Raw genomic sequence first — 14666 nt, forward strand, 5'->3', positions numbered from 1 at the left:
ATATGAAATAGTCAAATGAACAAAAACTGGAATAAAATGATATATCATTTTTTTATTTTTTCAGAACATGAGTAAAAGTATCTGACCATGGACAAGCGCTGGGCCCAGGATGTGTTACGGTGTCGTCTCTGTGAGACCCCGGGCCCCCCTATGTACTGTGACATTTGTCACATACATCTGTGTAAAGCCTGTGTGGGGGACCATCTCTCTGATCTATCCAAAGAACACAAAGTGCTGCCATTTGAAAAGAGAGGATCTACTCCTAAATGCCCAAAACATTCCACAAAACTATGTGAACTTTACTGTGAGCAATGTGACATTCCTATTTGTGCAACATGTGCTTCCTCTAAAGAACACTACAGTCACAAGTTTATTGAAATATCTAAAAACATTGACAACAAGAAAGAAATCATTCAAAAAGATTTACACGAACTAGAGAAATCCGTTTATCCCAAATACCAAGAGATTGCATTCATTATCCCAGTCCAGAAATCTGCTCTGAATGAAAACTCCCAGAAATTAACAACAGAAATCGACAAACATGGAGAAGACTTGCACAGAGAAATAAACACCATTATCAGAAACATGAAATCTAACGTGGAGGAAACGGACACCAAACACCTGGCTGTCTTAGACAAACAGGAAGATGAAATTAAACACAGCATTTCTGAAATCACACAGACCATTACTGAACTAAAGACATTACTGGACTCCAATGATGTCAGCCGTGTCTCTGCCTACAAATCCAGGAATGATGAATTCAGAAGATTGCCTCCTAAACTCACAGTGTCCTTACCAAGTTTTACCCCTCAGAAGATCAACAAAGAACAGCTTTATCAACAGTTTGGTTCTCTGTCAGTGTCATCTATCAAAACAGAAGAACATGGCTACACCATGGAATCTCCCGGTGCTGAGTCCTCTCCCCCGGACAGACCGCTCATTGATGTACCACGGATCATCACACAGATAAACACCGAGTATGTACCATTACACAGTGTGTCCTGTCTGAGTGATGAGGAGATGTGGACGCGTGGTGATGACAAAATCATGAGGCTGTACAACCTCCGTGGGGAACTAGTGAAGTCAGTCCAAACCAAGTCAGGGAAAGTTCCATACGGCATAGCAGTGACAAGGAGTGGGGATCTAGTTTATACTGATTACGATAGAACTGTGAACATAGTGAAGAATACACAGATACAGACAGTGATCAGACTACGGGGGTGGAGACCTAACGGTGTCTGTAGTACCTCCTCTGGTGACCTCCTGGTTGTCATGGTCAGTGATGATAGAAAACAAACAAAAGTTGTGTGTTACTCTGGCTCCACAGAGAAACAAAGTATTCAGTACGACGACAAAGGACAACCTCTCTATTCATCTGGTCTATACATCAGTGAGAACAGGAACCTAGATATCTGTGTGTCAGACTGTAGCGCCCGTGCAGTAGTGGTGGTCAATCAGGCCGGGAAACTCCGGTTTACCTACACTGGTCGTCCCTCTACTACCGAGGGATCATTCTATCCACGCGGCATCACAACAGACAGCCAGGGTCGGATCCTGACAGCAGACAACAACTGCCGTATCCACATCCTGGATCAGGACGGACAGTTCCTCCGCTACATTGACGCCCGTCATTTACAGGGTCCATGGGGTTTATGTGTGGACACCAGAGACAACCTCTTTGTGGCTGAGTACACAGGTACAGTGAAGAAAATACAATATGTGTAGAACATTACACAGCAGTGTAACATTGTTTATATGTATTACATGTTGACAAACTGACTGTCTGTATATATATAACATGTATTAGCATAAAGATAATTAATTATATTATATAATAGAGTCATGCATATAAAATATACGTCCATTTAGTTCATGTCAACAATATCATTGTTTTGTTTATCATGTTTATACATCACAATAACAAACTGTTTTAGTGTAGTGATTGTATTGTCAATGAATTAAATGTTTATACATTTAATGTCTAAACAAAATGTGTACATTATAAGAATACAATCAGAGAAACCTTGTTTGGTATTTGTCAAAGAAATCAAAACATTTTAATGTTGATAAAATGACATAATGGTTGAATTAAATATCTGTAAAAAAATCTTTTTTAGCTCTCCTTTATCGTGTTTATATTAAGTTGAGTTACTTTCAATAATTTTAATAAGAATAGAAATATAAATCATACATTTTCTTTTCTCAAAGCAGAAAAACTGAAGGTGCCACATTTGTTGAACATTAGAATGGTGTTTATTTAATCTTTGTCCCGTTAAGATTTCTGTCACTGAAGATTGAGTAACTTTTGTTTCTTACACTCTAGTAATAAAACCTGCAGTTATACATTGTGTACTTGAAATAATGTGTTTTCATGTCTAATAAATGATTTGTAAACAACTTTGTTATTTGGTTTTAATTAGTTTTTAACCACATCATTTTGAATATTACGGTAAAGTTGAAATGGACTTTCTGATTCAAACGGATGGAGGAAAATGTCTGAATGTTTGCGTGATCTGGTAAAAATTGTTAAAACTGTAACCCCTTTCCCCTTTTTATGAATCGACGTTTGCAAACATGAAAATAAAAAAAAAACAATAGACTACCTGAAAGGTTCAGCCAAGGGCTATAGTACATGTACTCAGGTGACCGTCAAGACCCATGGGCTCTTGTTTATTTTCCTGAAACGTTTGGTTGAATGTTATATTGTAACAAAAAAATTCATTGCGTCAGCCATTTGTTGAATTACATTGCCTTATTTCAATTATAAAAGCATGAAATACTCGGTTTTGAGTTTCTGAAATGTGGCACTATTTGAAGACGTTGATATGGATATACTAGTTATTACATGCGCGGATCTAGAATGTTTTCCCCCGGGGTGGGGGGGGGGGGGTCCGACGTTCATGAGTTGGGGGGGGGGGGGTCTGAGGCATATTTTTGGCAATTTTATTTTGTAGATATAAAGAAATTTAAATTTTGCGGGGGGGGGGGGGGGGCTGGACTCTTCTCACCCCCTCCCCTTCTAGATCCGCGCATATATTATCAATACCTTAAAACCTTGAGAATTAGCCGGATTTGATAGTACGCCGGTTTTCAAAATAAGCCACTTATTTCTTGCTTTGAAAATTACTAAAAAAAATAAGCATGTTTTGAAATAAGACAGTCATGACAGTGCCTTTCATTCAGGAAAGATTGTGTTTTTCTACAATCAAGATGTTAAACACAGTATTATTTTAATTACTAGTAGTAGTTCATTATAAAGGTATATAACAGTTATGATTAGTTTTAAAATAAATCATCGAAATCTTAAGGAGTAGGTCTAGTAGTCGCCATTGCTAAAAGCTCACTGTTTTAAAGATAGACACTCAGAAGTAAAGACACAAACATGTTCATTTAACTCTTACAGATATTTAGCTAGAACAAATTAAACAAGTAGTTCACAATCTATCGATTATGATTTATTGGTTTCATATTAAGCTGTAATTGTGCCCACGTCGTTTCCCGGTATTTTGTTTGGATAATGAGCCGTGAATTGAAAATAAATTTAAAAAATACAAAGTTGACGACGTAAATATGGTGAAAATGTTATAATTTGCACAGAGCATTGCTTTGAATTCGAGGTTGAAGAGGGCAGCCATACCCCTAAAAATCTTGAAGTGCAAAAATAAAAAAAATCGAAATTTATATTCGGGGGTGTTGTTGCAGGGAAGGGGGTTGTTATTTACTACTGAAAACTTTATTACAGTAATTTATATCACGCTTTTTGATGAATAATTTCAATACATTTTTTACAGTTACAGAAAAGTGGAGGGACAATTTTGTATAGCCATACTGTGATTTGCAAACATGTGAGCTCCCCGTTCCCGTGCGTTGCTATATATGCCTTTTATTTACAATTAATTGTCCTATATATTTACTTTTATGGGCTTAAAATTACCCACCTTCGCCCATCTTCTTAGTGTTGATGTTGCAATGGTGCGGCTTAACAATGACATTATTATTTGAAGACATTCGGACATCATTTAATACATATGTTGTAATAAGCAATAAACTCATGAGTTATGGGGGGGTCATACTGTGAAAGATATGTTCTTTTTAATATTTGTATGGATTTTCACAGAAGAAGTAAACAAGTATTTTATTCAGTCAGCACAAAATTGTAGTTCCATATATACTTCAGAATTATTTTTTTCCTTGACTGCATTTTTACATTTTCCTTTACTCAGTTTTAAAATTTTTTGAACCACTGAGTAGGATATTTCATGTATTTTGTTAGGTGATTTTTTTTCACAGGGACTACTTCTTTCAGGGCTCATGCAGCAGCTTCCTGTGGAGTGTGCAGTCTGTTTACATACAAATGGAAAACACGTGGTTTTGAGGGTAGACCTGTTTGGAGCTAGATATTTTGAGAAAATGCAGTATCGCTTGCCCTTTTTATGGTGTTAGCTGATGAGATAGGTAACAAATAACATTTCCTCCGAATATTTTGTCATGAAAAATACAAACTGATTTTTAAGAATTTGTTCCCCTCTATAGTGTTATATAGTGAAAACAATTACCGGTGTGATACCTATACTCTTTCTCTCTCATGAAGAAAAATGTCTGATATATTGGAGTTATCTCTCTTTGACCAGTAATGCATATATTGACATCTACGTTATTTATACTAAACTCATCTATCACAAAAATTAAAACAATCCAACAAGACTGATTTGTACGCTACATTGAGTTGAAATTATTTAGCATTATCATTATTATTATTATTATTATTATTATTATTATTATTATTATTTGCATTTTTCATTTCTGAAATACTCCATTGAGGCATCTGGAAAAAAGTGAAATTCAATATCAGACAAAAATATTGAACAATTTCCTGAATGATCTTGAGATCATTTGAGATCACTTGCGTAGATCTTAAAGATGACAAATGAGCTTTGGATTTCATGAAATTATTTAGTCTATTGGATCTACAAAATATGCATGTGCAAAAAAAATAAATCAAAAAATGGGCATCATGACAAAAGGGAACTATTTTATGGACCTACAAAATATACATGTTCAGTCAAAAAATGGCCATCACTCGCTTACATGTATCACCGCTAGCTGCGACCCGAGTTCGATCCCCGAGATCGACGGTGGTTGTATGCACTGGCGTCGGAAGCAAATTAAAAGTGGGGGGGGGGGGGGGGGGCTAGACTGATCCTAAGAAATATTGAGAGAAAAAAACCTAATTCCCAAAATCATTAAAATTCTAATCCTTAAGGGGGGGGGGGGTTATACCCATTGTTCCAATAAAAAAAAATCTTACCTACCATAATTTTTTTCCCAAAAATAACAAAATTCTTAATCCGTGGGGGAGGGGGGGGGGGGCTACTATGACTTTGACTCCAACTTCTCAATCTTTCAAACGTACATTACGGAACAATAATGTTTCCGGCGAAAAAAAGTGGGGGGGGGGGGCTGAACCCTCTATTCTGCTATGTGCCTAATGGTAAGCTCTAACTTAGCATAAAAAGTCTAGCCCCCCGGTTCCGACGCCTATGGTATGTGATATGGTTTGGCGGTTGCCCGGATGGACACTTTGGTTCTCCACGGGTACTCCGGCTTCCTCCTACACAATTGACCCCCTCGCGCTAACATCTGTGCCAACGAAAGATATTAATGTAAGTTGTAGAACTTGTTTATCAGTCGTTGAAAAATAAATAAAGTTCAGTTCAATGGCCATCATGACAAAACGGAATTAGTTTCCTTGACCAACAAATTATACATGTGCACTCAAAAATGGGCATCATGGCAAAACGGAAATATGTTTTAAACAGTTTTACTTTACGATTATCATATTCATGACTACTAAAAATCCAGAAGAAAAAAAAAGTCAGTGGTACTAAGCTTTAAGCCGATATGCGTACCATATGGTACGCATATCATAAAATGCGACAAGCTCTGCAGGTTCGGAAGATTACACTGCTCTAGTTATTTATTCAGGTCTTATTTCAGCAGGTATAACATACGTGTTTGAAGGGCTACTTAGTCTACACGTGTAGCGACTTATAAAATAAACTAAACCCGCATATTAATTGTTATTTCCTCCATGAAAACTCCTATGATATGCGTTCCTACAAAAACAGTATACATACCATAAAACAAATAAGAATTTCTGGATATGCGTACCATCTGTAAGATGATGTGCGCGCGCGTGCATGCGTGTTTGAGTGTGGATGTCCAATGCTTTTATTTCTTCATCAATAAAAAATGTTAAAATGGATTTAACCCCTGTCACACCGAAGCTGCGTCCTCACGGCGATCCCGCTGCGCCCTTAAATAATGTAAAACGCCAAGGTAAACGCAGTAGAGTCTCCTACAGCGGCGCACATTGAACATGCACAAAGTACGCGCCGTGGCTCTGCGTTCTAATAAACACGCCGTAGAAGCGTAGTGAGGTCGCCGTGACTGCGCCGTAAGATCCCCAACAGCGCCACGAGAGCTCCGTCGGCGCGCTCAAGGAACGCAGCTAATCGCAGTGTAGACGCAGTGATAAGTCAATTGCGCTTGCACGGACACCTCACGGAGTCCTTTGGGATCTCACTGTGTCTCTATCGCGCTCTCACTGCGCATCCACGGCGTTTGAACAAGTTGTTTTTCATTTGGCTGCGTTCACACAGCCCCCCCCCCCCCCCGATGCTACGTGCTTGCCATCAATATATTTTGATACATAAAACAATACATTAGGAGTTATTGGAGCCGTAACATTCAACAACGAAAAGTGCGTGATTGCGGGGAAAAGGTATATGCGTCAAAATGCGTGATTGTGGGGCAACGGTATATGCGTAGAAGTGCGTTACTGCGGGGAAGGGGGTTAAAAGAGATCAATACAGCCTAAAAATGGCGACAGCCATCAAGCCCTCTTAACGAAAACCGTACATTGTACAGAAATGTGTGTATACCTCTTAGTGATCAGATAGCCTTAAATCCACTAGCTGTTTTGACCAGAAACTTTCCAAATTACTTTCATGTAAAATGATATTAAAACAGAAATTGAAATACATTTCACTGTATTTCGTTAAAAAAAAAATAGCCATTAACTTAAATTAATACTATAAAGGAGAAATATGTGTGATTCAAATTACTTGCTACATGTATTCACAGTTTTAAAAACGATCCTACGTACCTGAACTTGGAATATATTCTATAATTAACAATTCAAATCTTAACACTTATATTAACATTACTAGTCCAATTTATAAGTGGAAATGAATGAAAAATTCCTAACTAATGTACAAACTAGATGATAAATACAGCCAAAGAAAATTTGAAAATTGAACTTGCAATAAATGTAATAGGCGAAGAATAGATTAGATGCCTTAAATTTTACAAGTGTTTTTATTCATAATTACACCTTGTGATTAATTGCATCCCAAATATTCATTAATTAAAGGTATGATAAGAATCCCTTCACAATAATTATGACATCTCCTGTGTGTATTGTTGTTAGTATACATACGCCAACAGTAGCTCTCATGTATACACGGCCGTTTAAATATGACAGCAGGTGTGATAAAGCCTTCCAGTATGTGTTAGGGGTATCCCAAACTGGAGAAGGAAAGGGATACAACATAAACCTTGCTGTTAATTGGGGATCTCTCTCTCTCTCTCTCTCTCTCTCTCTGTTAAATAGAAGTTACCACCTTACTTTCTGTACTTTGTAAATAACAAAACTATAGTTACTTTAATTACAGTTTATACACTCACAAACAGACACACATTGCTGACATTTTAAACTTGAAAAAATATGTGAGGTAATCCTCAGGCAAATGCATGTAGCATCATTTTTGAAAATGGGAACTTCTCAAAATCATGAAAATCCGAATTCGTAGCTTCATATATCATTACTTTTACTGTTTATTTTCTCCCGTTCAATTCAATTTTTACATGCTCCCAAAAAAGCGAGGGGGGGGGGCAATTTCATGTCAATTTACTTTTTCATGTGTAAATTAAAAAGTTTGCTGCGAGAAAAGGGGGTTGGGGGTTTGGCTTCCCCCTCCCCTGCTGATGCTACGTTCCTGTTCCTATAGCTTGAATGTGTTGTCCTTACATCAAAGAAACTAAATTATAATCGTTATCTCTATATTAGGCAACACTCAATAGTTTGTTAGATAGTCAGATTACTTTGAATTTTTTCATCCACTGCGTTCTTTGTCACTATCCAACCCACCCCCTTCCTCCTGTAAAATACACAGCGCTCCATACATTTAAATACGCGGAATGGGAGAGAGTTAATTGCATTTTATTGAACATCATGCGCGGATCCAGAAATTTTTTCCAGAGGGGTCCGAAGGATAATTGTGTTTGCCGTGCAGGCGGGGGGGGGGGGGGGGGGGGGTCCGGGCATATATGCTATAATTTTACAATGTAAATTTAATACATTTTCATTTTCCAAAGGGGTGGGGGTCGAGACCCCTCCGACCCCCCTCTAGATCCGCGCATGAACACGTTGGGCGAATACAGAAGGAACTTCAGATAGCTTTCCCTTTTGTCAACTATTGCTCTTATCCAATACGCTTATCCCCTTATCCATCCCAAACAACATAGCCTCCCTTAAATTCTCAAATGCATGCACCAAGTACCGGAAAATAATGTCAACTGATTGAACTGATCACAATTGAAATGTGCCTATTTATCGATTATAATTATATTATATAATCGATAATAATAACTTTAATTCTAATATATATATATACACACACTCATGTATATGTTCGACTATAACCTAAATATCAAGATTTTAAGTTACATTTTCAAAGATACTAATCTGTATTCAAGAATTTTATGTATAAACGGGTTGATGGAAAAATATTTACAGAGAGATGCTGGACTGGGCGCCTGTAAAGTGCCAAACGAAATCGAAACGAAACGAAACAAAACCAATCGAAACCAATCGAAAACAAACGAAACCAAACGAAACCAAACCAAAAATCGAAACGAAACGAAACGGAATTTAAACAAAACTAATATCAATTTTGACTACACAAAAGTGTAAATAAATTCATTGAAACAAATTTTTGAACCATAAAATATAACTACATGTATGTTTCAGATTGCCGCTGTAAATGTTTGAGTTTTGAAAAAAAAATATTAGTTTTGTTTAAATTTCGTTTCGTTTCGTTTCGATTTTTGGTTTCGTTTCGTTTGGTTTCGTTTCGATTTTTGGTTTCGTTTCGTTTGGTTTCGTTTCGATTTTGTTTCGCACTTTACAAGCGCCCGGACTGCTGGACTTGTGCAATTTTTGTGTGATAAATAGTATCATATCATAGGTGTAGATATTTTTTTCAAACTGAAGAAACATGTTTTCATCCAATGAAATACATGAGCTGATCATATGTACCGGCAGCCAAGATCATAATATACTTTAGCAAAAATAATTAGAAATGGGGTGATATTTTATCTCTATTCGAATTTTTACACGTTTACCACTATTTTAAATGTGTTATTTGCGGAATTTTCATGCTTTAATATTTGCGGAATACTGATAGTTAAAATATTAGTGGAAGAACACCACATTTTTTCGAAAACGTTATGATTTTATGTGGATATATACGTGGTGCGCTGGTCAATGTAGAAATGATAAAACGTTTTTATTTAAGAACGTCTGCTTTTTCTGGGTCATTAACAACTAATGCACGTGCGTTTATTTATAAATATGAATTCTGTACATGTCGCTATAATTCCCGTAACTCACAATTAGAAAAGCAGTTCAATAATCAGACGATCATAAAAAACGATATTGATTGCATGTTAGATTGAAGATAACCAAAACTATATATAGACTTTTTATATACATAAAAGATCTCTCATGATATTTGTGATAGAATATAATTTTTATCTAACGTCTTATCACATGTTTAAGCTCATTTTAATGAATTAAAAAGAACTCATAGCTCGTTTGAACAAAAAAAAAAAGACTATATTGCTAAAATTCGTCAAGTCAAACTCAGTTTTCGACTCTGGTTTGAAATCATTTTGTATGTAACCGCATGGTCTCGTGACATTAAAAAAATCAGTTTATATTCTTTAAAGAGCAGAATCGTCATTAAATTATGTTTGGTAGCAAATTTAATTATAAATAATACAGTTTATATTTATCTATGTGTGTAGAATGGCAACTTTGAATTTGCCAACATTGTGAATACAAATGAAAACAAGTTCATTGTCAATTACCTGTAAATTGTGTATATAGCACTTATAGGTAGTTATACTAAACATGTAATGAATGTATTCAATTGATATCAGTTCATTGTGGTTCATTGTGGTATCATTGCGGTTCATTGCGGTTAAAAGACGCCCCCTATTATGTATAATCATCAGATTACCAAAATCACACATTAGTTCCATTTTCAATATTTAAGTTCGAATGCAGCATCCTTGTAACTCTTTCCCAAAAAAGTACTTAAACTTGAAAAATGAACTTGTTAATAAAATTACATTACAAAATTAGAAATTATATCGAATGAAGCAATAAAAAATTTTTAAATGACTATATTTCAAACGTTTAATGATGAATTCTGTTGTAATGATAAAGCGTGAACCATTTAAAGTAGATCCAGTGTTCTGTGACGTCACACTTTTTTGTAAAACTTTGAATTCTTTAAAAATTGTGCAAGACAGTTTTATTTATTTTATGTAAATATAATCACATGGATGTAATTAGAATTATTGGTAGGTTCAAGATATTTTCGCACTTAATTTTATACTAAATTTCCAAATGTTTATATATTTTATCTTTGAAAAGGGGAAATAACTCTTTTTCTGACTTTTCTTTCAGTTGTATGTCTAAATGCTATAGTTTTTCTTATTCCAACGATTAATTTTAAAATATTTTTGTAATGTTAGTTTTCTGATAAAGTTGACATTAAAATTAAACAAGAAAAACAGATTTCTGCCTACAAGATTTTACTTTTAACAGAAAAAAATACAATTTTCTAATGCTAAAATATGCTTTAGTTTATGTTTATCTGGCATCTCAAAAAGTGTGATGACATGTATATTTTTTCTAACAATTGATGACATTTAAGTCTATTAAGTCGAAATCAGTTCGGTTTTTCAACTTTCCTCAGAGAATTTTACGAGTATGGAGCTACCTTAATTCTCAGCGTATTTATCATGTTAAATCAACAGAATTTCTTTCCAACTATATTTGAATGCTACTATTATCTACTTACATGAGATTCGTCCATTATTGTTTCTAAATTCTCCGAAAAAGAAGTGTGGCCAGAAACGAGCTTCAGTATTTAGTGTATATTAAAAGTTAAACCGATTTTTTCAACGATGACTTTAACATGTTTAATTTTATATAATATATTGACAATTTGAATCTGTATTTCCTGCTGCTATGAAGTATAAGGCGAAGTTTTTAATATACTGACGCTCTGGGGATATCGATAATAAAACAATATAATACAAATTGATGCATTCAACGTCTCAAAACCGCACAGTTCAATGATAATAAAAACACACAATATAAAGTGGGAAATGCCCCAGTTACACAATCACGGATCAACTCCACGTTTCTACTACGGAATATTTTCCACGGTTGACATCGGAAAATCAAATAATCGCTAATGCCCAAGTCACACATTCACAGATCTACTCCTAGGTTCTACTACGGAATATTTTCCACGGTTGACACCGGAAAATCAAATAATCGTTAATGCCCAAGTCACACATTCACGGATCAACTCCACGGTTCTACTACGGAATATTTTCCACGGTTGACACCGTAAAATCTAATGATACGGAGTTAGTACGGATGCACTACGGAATGGATACAAATTGATACATACGAATTACTACGGATTTATACGGAGTTAAAACGGACTTTTACGTTCTAAAACGGTTTAGTAAGTTTTTCTAAGGAAGAACTACGGTGGTTTCATACGTAGTGGAATTTTGAACATGTTCAAAAATTGTCGCAGCTATACAAGTATTGCTACGTTTGGATACGATAACAGACGGAAAAGCCAGGGGTCAATACATATCGCCACGTATGATTCCGGATCGCTTCCGTAGCTAATCCGGCATTTAATCCGTGAATGTGTGACTGGGGCAAAAGTAGCCGGTACCCATATCATCAAAATATGGTACGTATATCCAGAATTTAAAACGCTGAAATATGACTGAATAAATAAACAGAGCAGTGTAAACTTCCAAACATGCTGAGCTTGTCGCCATTTTATGATATGCGTACCAAAGTGGTACACATATACATGTACATATCGGGTTAATGTACCAGTGCTCAGGGTCATTTAGCTCCCCTGTCGTTTTTTGTTCAACGTACAAGTAGAGGTTACACCCACCAATGGGATTACCCTCACTTCGATCGCGTGAATAATGTGATACTGGGAAATTAAGTTAAGGATATCTGCCATAGATAATTTTTGATATAACATACTATACTCTGTCCCGAGTTTTTGCTTCCACCACTTTTTGCTTGATATTTCAATAATAGTAAATACCTTTGTGCTCAAACTACGTTCATCCACTAATATGAAAAATGTCCAGATTATCTGTTTTGAAACGCCCCCTCTACCTCTTCAGGTTTCAATACCCATCCAAAAATTGAAAGTCTACGGAGATTTTGCATTGCATCAGCCATTAATAAGCCCGGATGATAATGTTAAAAAATTGCGGGATGTATTCCGGGTGTATTTCGAAAGGAGAAAAGATGTAAACATTTCCCATTACAAATCTCTGTAAGAAAATTGTTTTCGTTCCTGTGAAATTTTATGAGTGAATAGGGATAATTGTTCAATGAAGATATCTTGGATATATTCCCTTTCATCGATTTCAATTGTATTTTTTTCACATGTATATGTATTTTTATTAAAAATCATCAAAAGTGATGGAAGCAATAACTTGGGACAGACTATAGCTTTTATGAACATTGTCACAACTGACCTGTTGTGATGGGTTCTTTTAACATTTACACCTTATGAAATCTTGTTTTCCAATAAACCACAACAATATGAAAAAATAAACAATAAATTTATCTACATATGTACAAAGAAATTATTAATCATAGTTCTCAACGGGCCTCCATAATCTTGTGCATAGTCCACATCTTTCTACCACGCTCCACCACTTTCCACCATGTTCCACCACGATCCACCACGCTCCACCACGATCCACCAAAATCCACCCCGTCCCCTCAGGTTAACAATAACTTAAGAATTATAAAATTGGTCACTGAGTTGTGGCAATAAAAATACAGAAAATGTAGGCAATCAGGTCTCGCAACGCCAGCGCCAACAAAATCCACACAGGCTACATGTTCCCTAGATCACACAGCAGGTGAGACACAAGAGACACACCCAAGTTCACACAGCAAGGGCTTAACACACACAAAAATACTGCTCGGCGTCCAGACCTCTTCTCACACAAGTCAGCCCACACCCCATATATATATAGTCATCAAAACTAAGAGGTATATTTATACTGTTGCAAATAAGTTTTGGGTTCGAAAATATTTGGAATAACGAACTCGAATTTTTTTTATATGAAAAAGGACATGATTGTTTCATTGTCCGTGAGGTAGAACTGATGAACCAAAAAAAAAATTGTTCATTAAATACCGGCATGCTAAAAAATTCTTATTTGTTTGTTTTGTCCGAATCATAAAGAAAGTATTTTAAATTACATATCTTACATTAGTTTTCATTTACTTCTATATCCATATCATTCATTGACTTTCATATCCATCAAACCGTTGCATGCATCGCTCCATTGTAAAATTACCGATTTTTCCATAGAGCGTGGCAAATAACAGGAGTATACCGGTATATAGAGCGACGAATCGTTCAACAAGATAAAATCTGCACATAAGGGGAAGTTTCCCCGGGGAAGAGGGTTTTCTTGGGGGGTACCATGTCAGAGATAAAACGGGGCTTGGTTTCTTTTGGGGGAAACAAGCTAAAATATGGTATTTTGGCGGAATAAAGCGCATTTGGATATTGGAAGCGTTGCACGCATCGCTCCATTGTAAAATTACCGATTTTTCCATAGAGCGTTGCAAATAATAGGAGTATATATATAGAGCGACGTATATTATTCTATAGAAGTTTATCAAGATAAAATATACACATACGGGGAAGTTTCCCCGGGAAGAGGGTTTTCTTGGGGGGTACCATGTCAGAGAAAACGGGGCTTGGTTTTTTGGGGGATATATATATATATATACACACACACACACACACACACACATACATGCATTACCGACCATTCGAGGACTATGACACCCCACCTTCCTCCGAGGACCATACTTTCTAATTGAGCTATTGTTTCAAGATTCGGTACTTTAATAGGATATGGCTCTAGTTACACGATGGGAGGTTGCAGTATGCAGTATTTAGGTAATTAAAGCATGGTATTTTCACTATGCTATAGAGGACGTTCCGGTTTCGTGAGAGTACGTTGTGTTAACTTGAGAGGACGGTGTGTTAACTTGAGAGGACGCTGTGTTAGCCTTGAGAGGACGTTGTGTTAACTTGAGAGGACGATGTGTTAGCTTTGAGAGGACGGTGTGTTAGCCTTGAGAGGACGTTGTGTTAATTTGGGAGGACGGTGTGTTAGCCATGAGAGGACGGTGTGTTAGCCATGAGAGGACGGTGTGTGTT

At 36.2% G+C, this 14666-nt stretch overlaps 1 protein-coding gene across 4 annotated transcripts in view; it reads left to right on the forward strand.

Moving 5' to 3' along the window:
• The window catches only part of LOC136269574 (tripartite motif-containing protein 2-like), a 106917-nt gene that overhangs the window by 23121 nt on the left and 69130 nt on the right, over positions 1 to 14666 (forward strand). For 3 of the 4 annotated variants that reach the window (XM_066082919.1, XM_066082920.1, XM_066082918.1), the window contains one exon: positions 65 to 2112. The exons of the other annotated variant lie outside the window; for it this stretch is intronic. In XM_066082919.1, the coding sequence (XP_065938991.1) occupies positions 88 to 1725 (1638 nt within the window). In that variant the 5' untranslated portion in view covers positions 65 to 87 and the 3' untranslated portion in view covers positions 1726 to 2112. Of the gene's footprint in view, positions 1 to 64; positions 2113 to 14666 lie in introns of those variants that run through there. 4 annotated transcript variants of the gene reach the window in all.

Source organism: Magallana gigas, chromosome 4, assembly GCF_963853765.1.
Source record: "Magallana gigas chromosome 4, xbMagGiga1.1, whole genome shotgun sequence".
Taxonomy (NCBI): domain Eukaryota; kingdom Metazoa; phylum Mollusca; class Bivalvia; order Ostreida; family Ostreidae; genus Magallana; species Magallana gigas.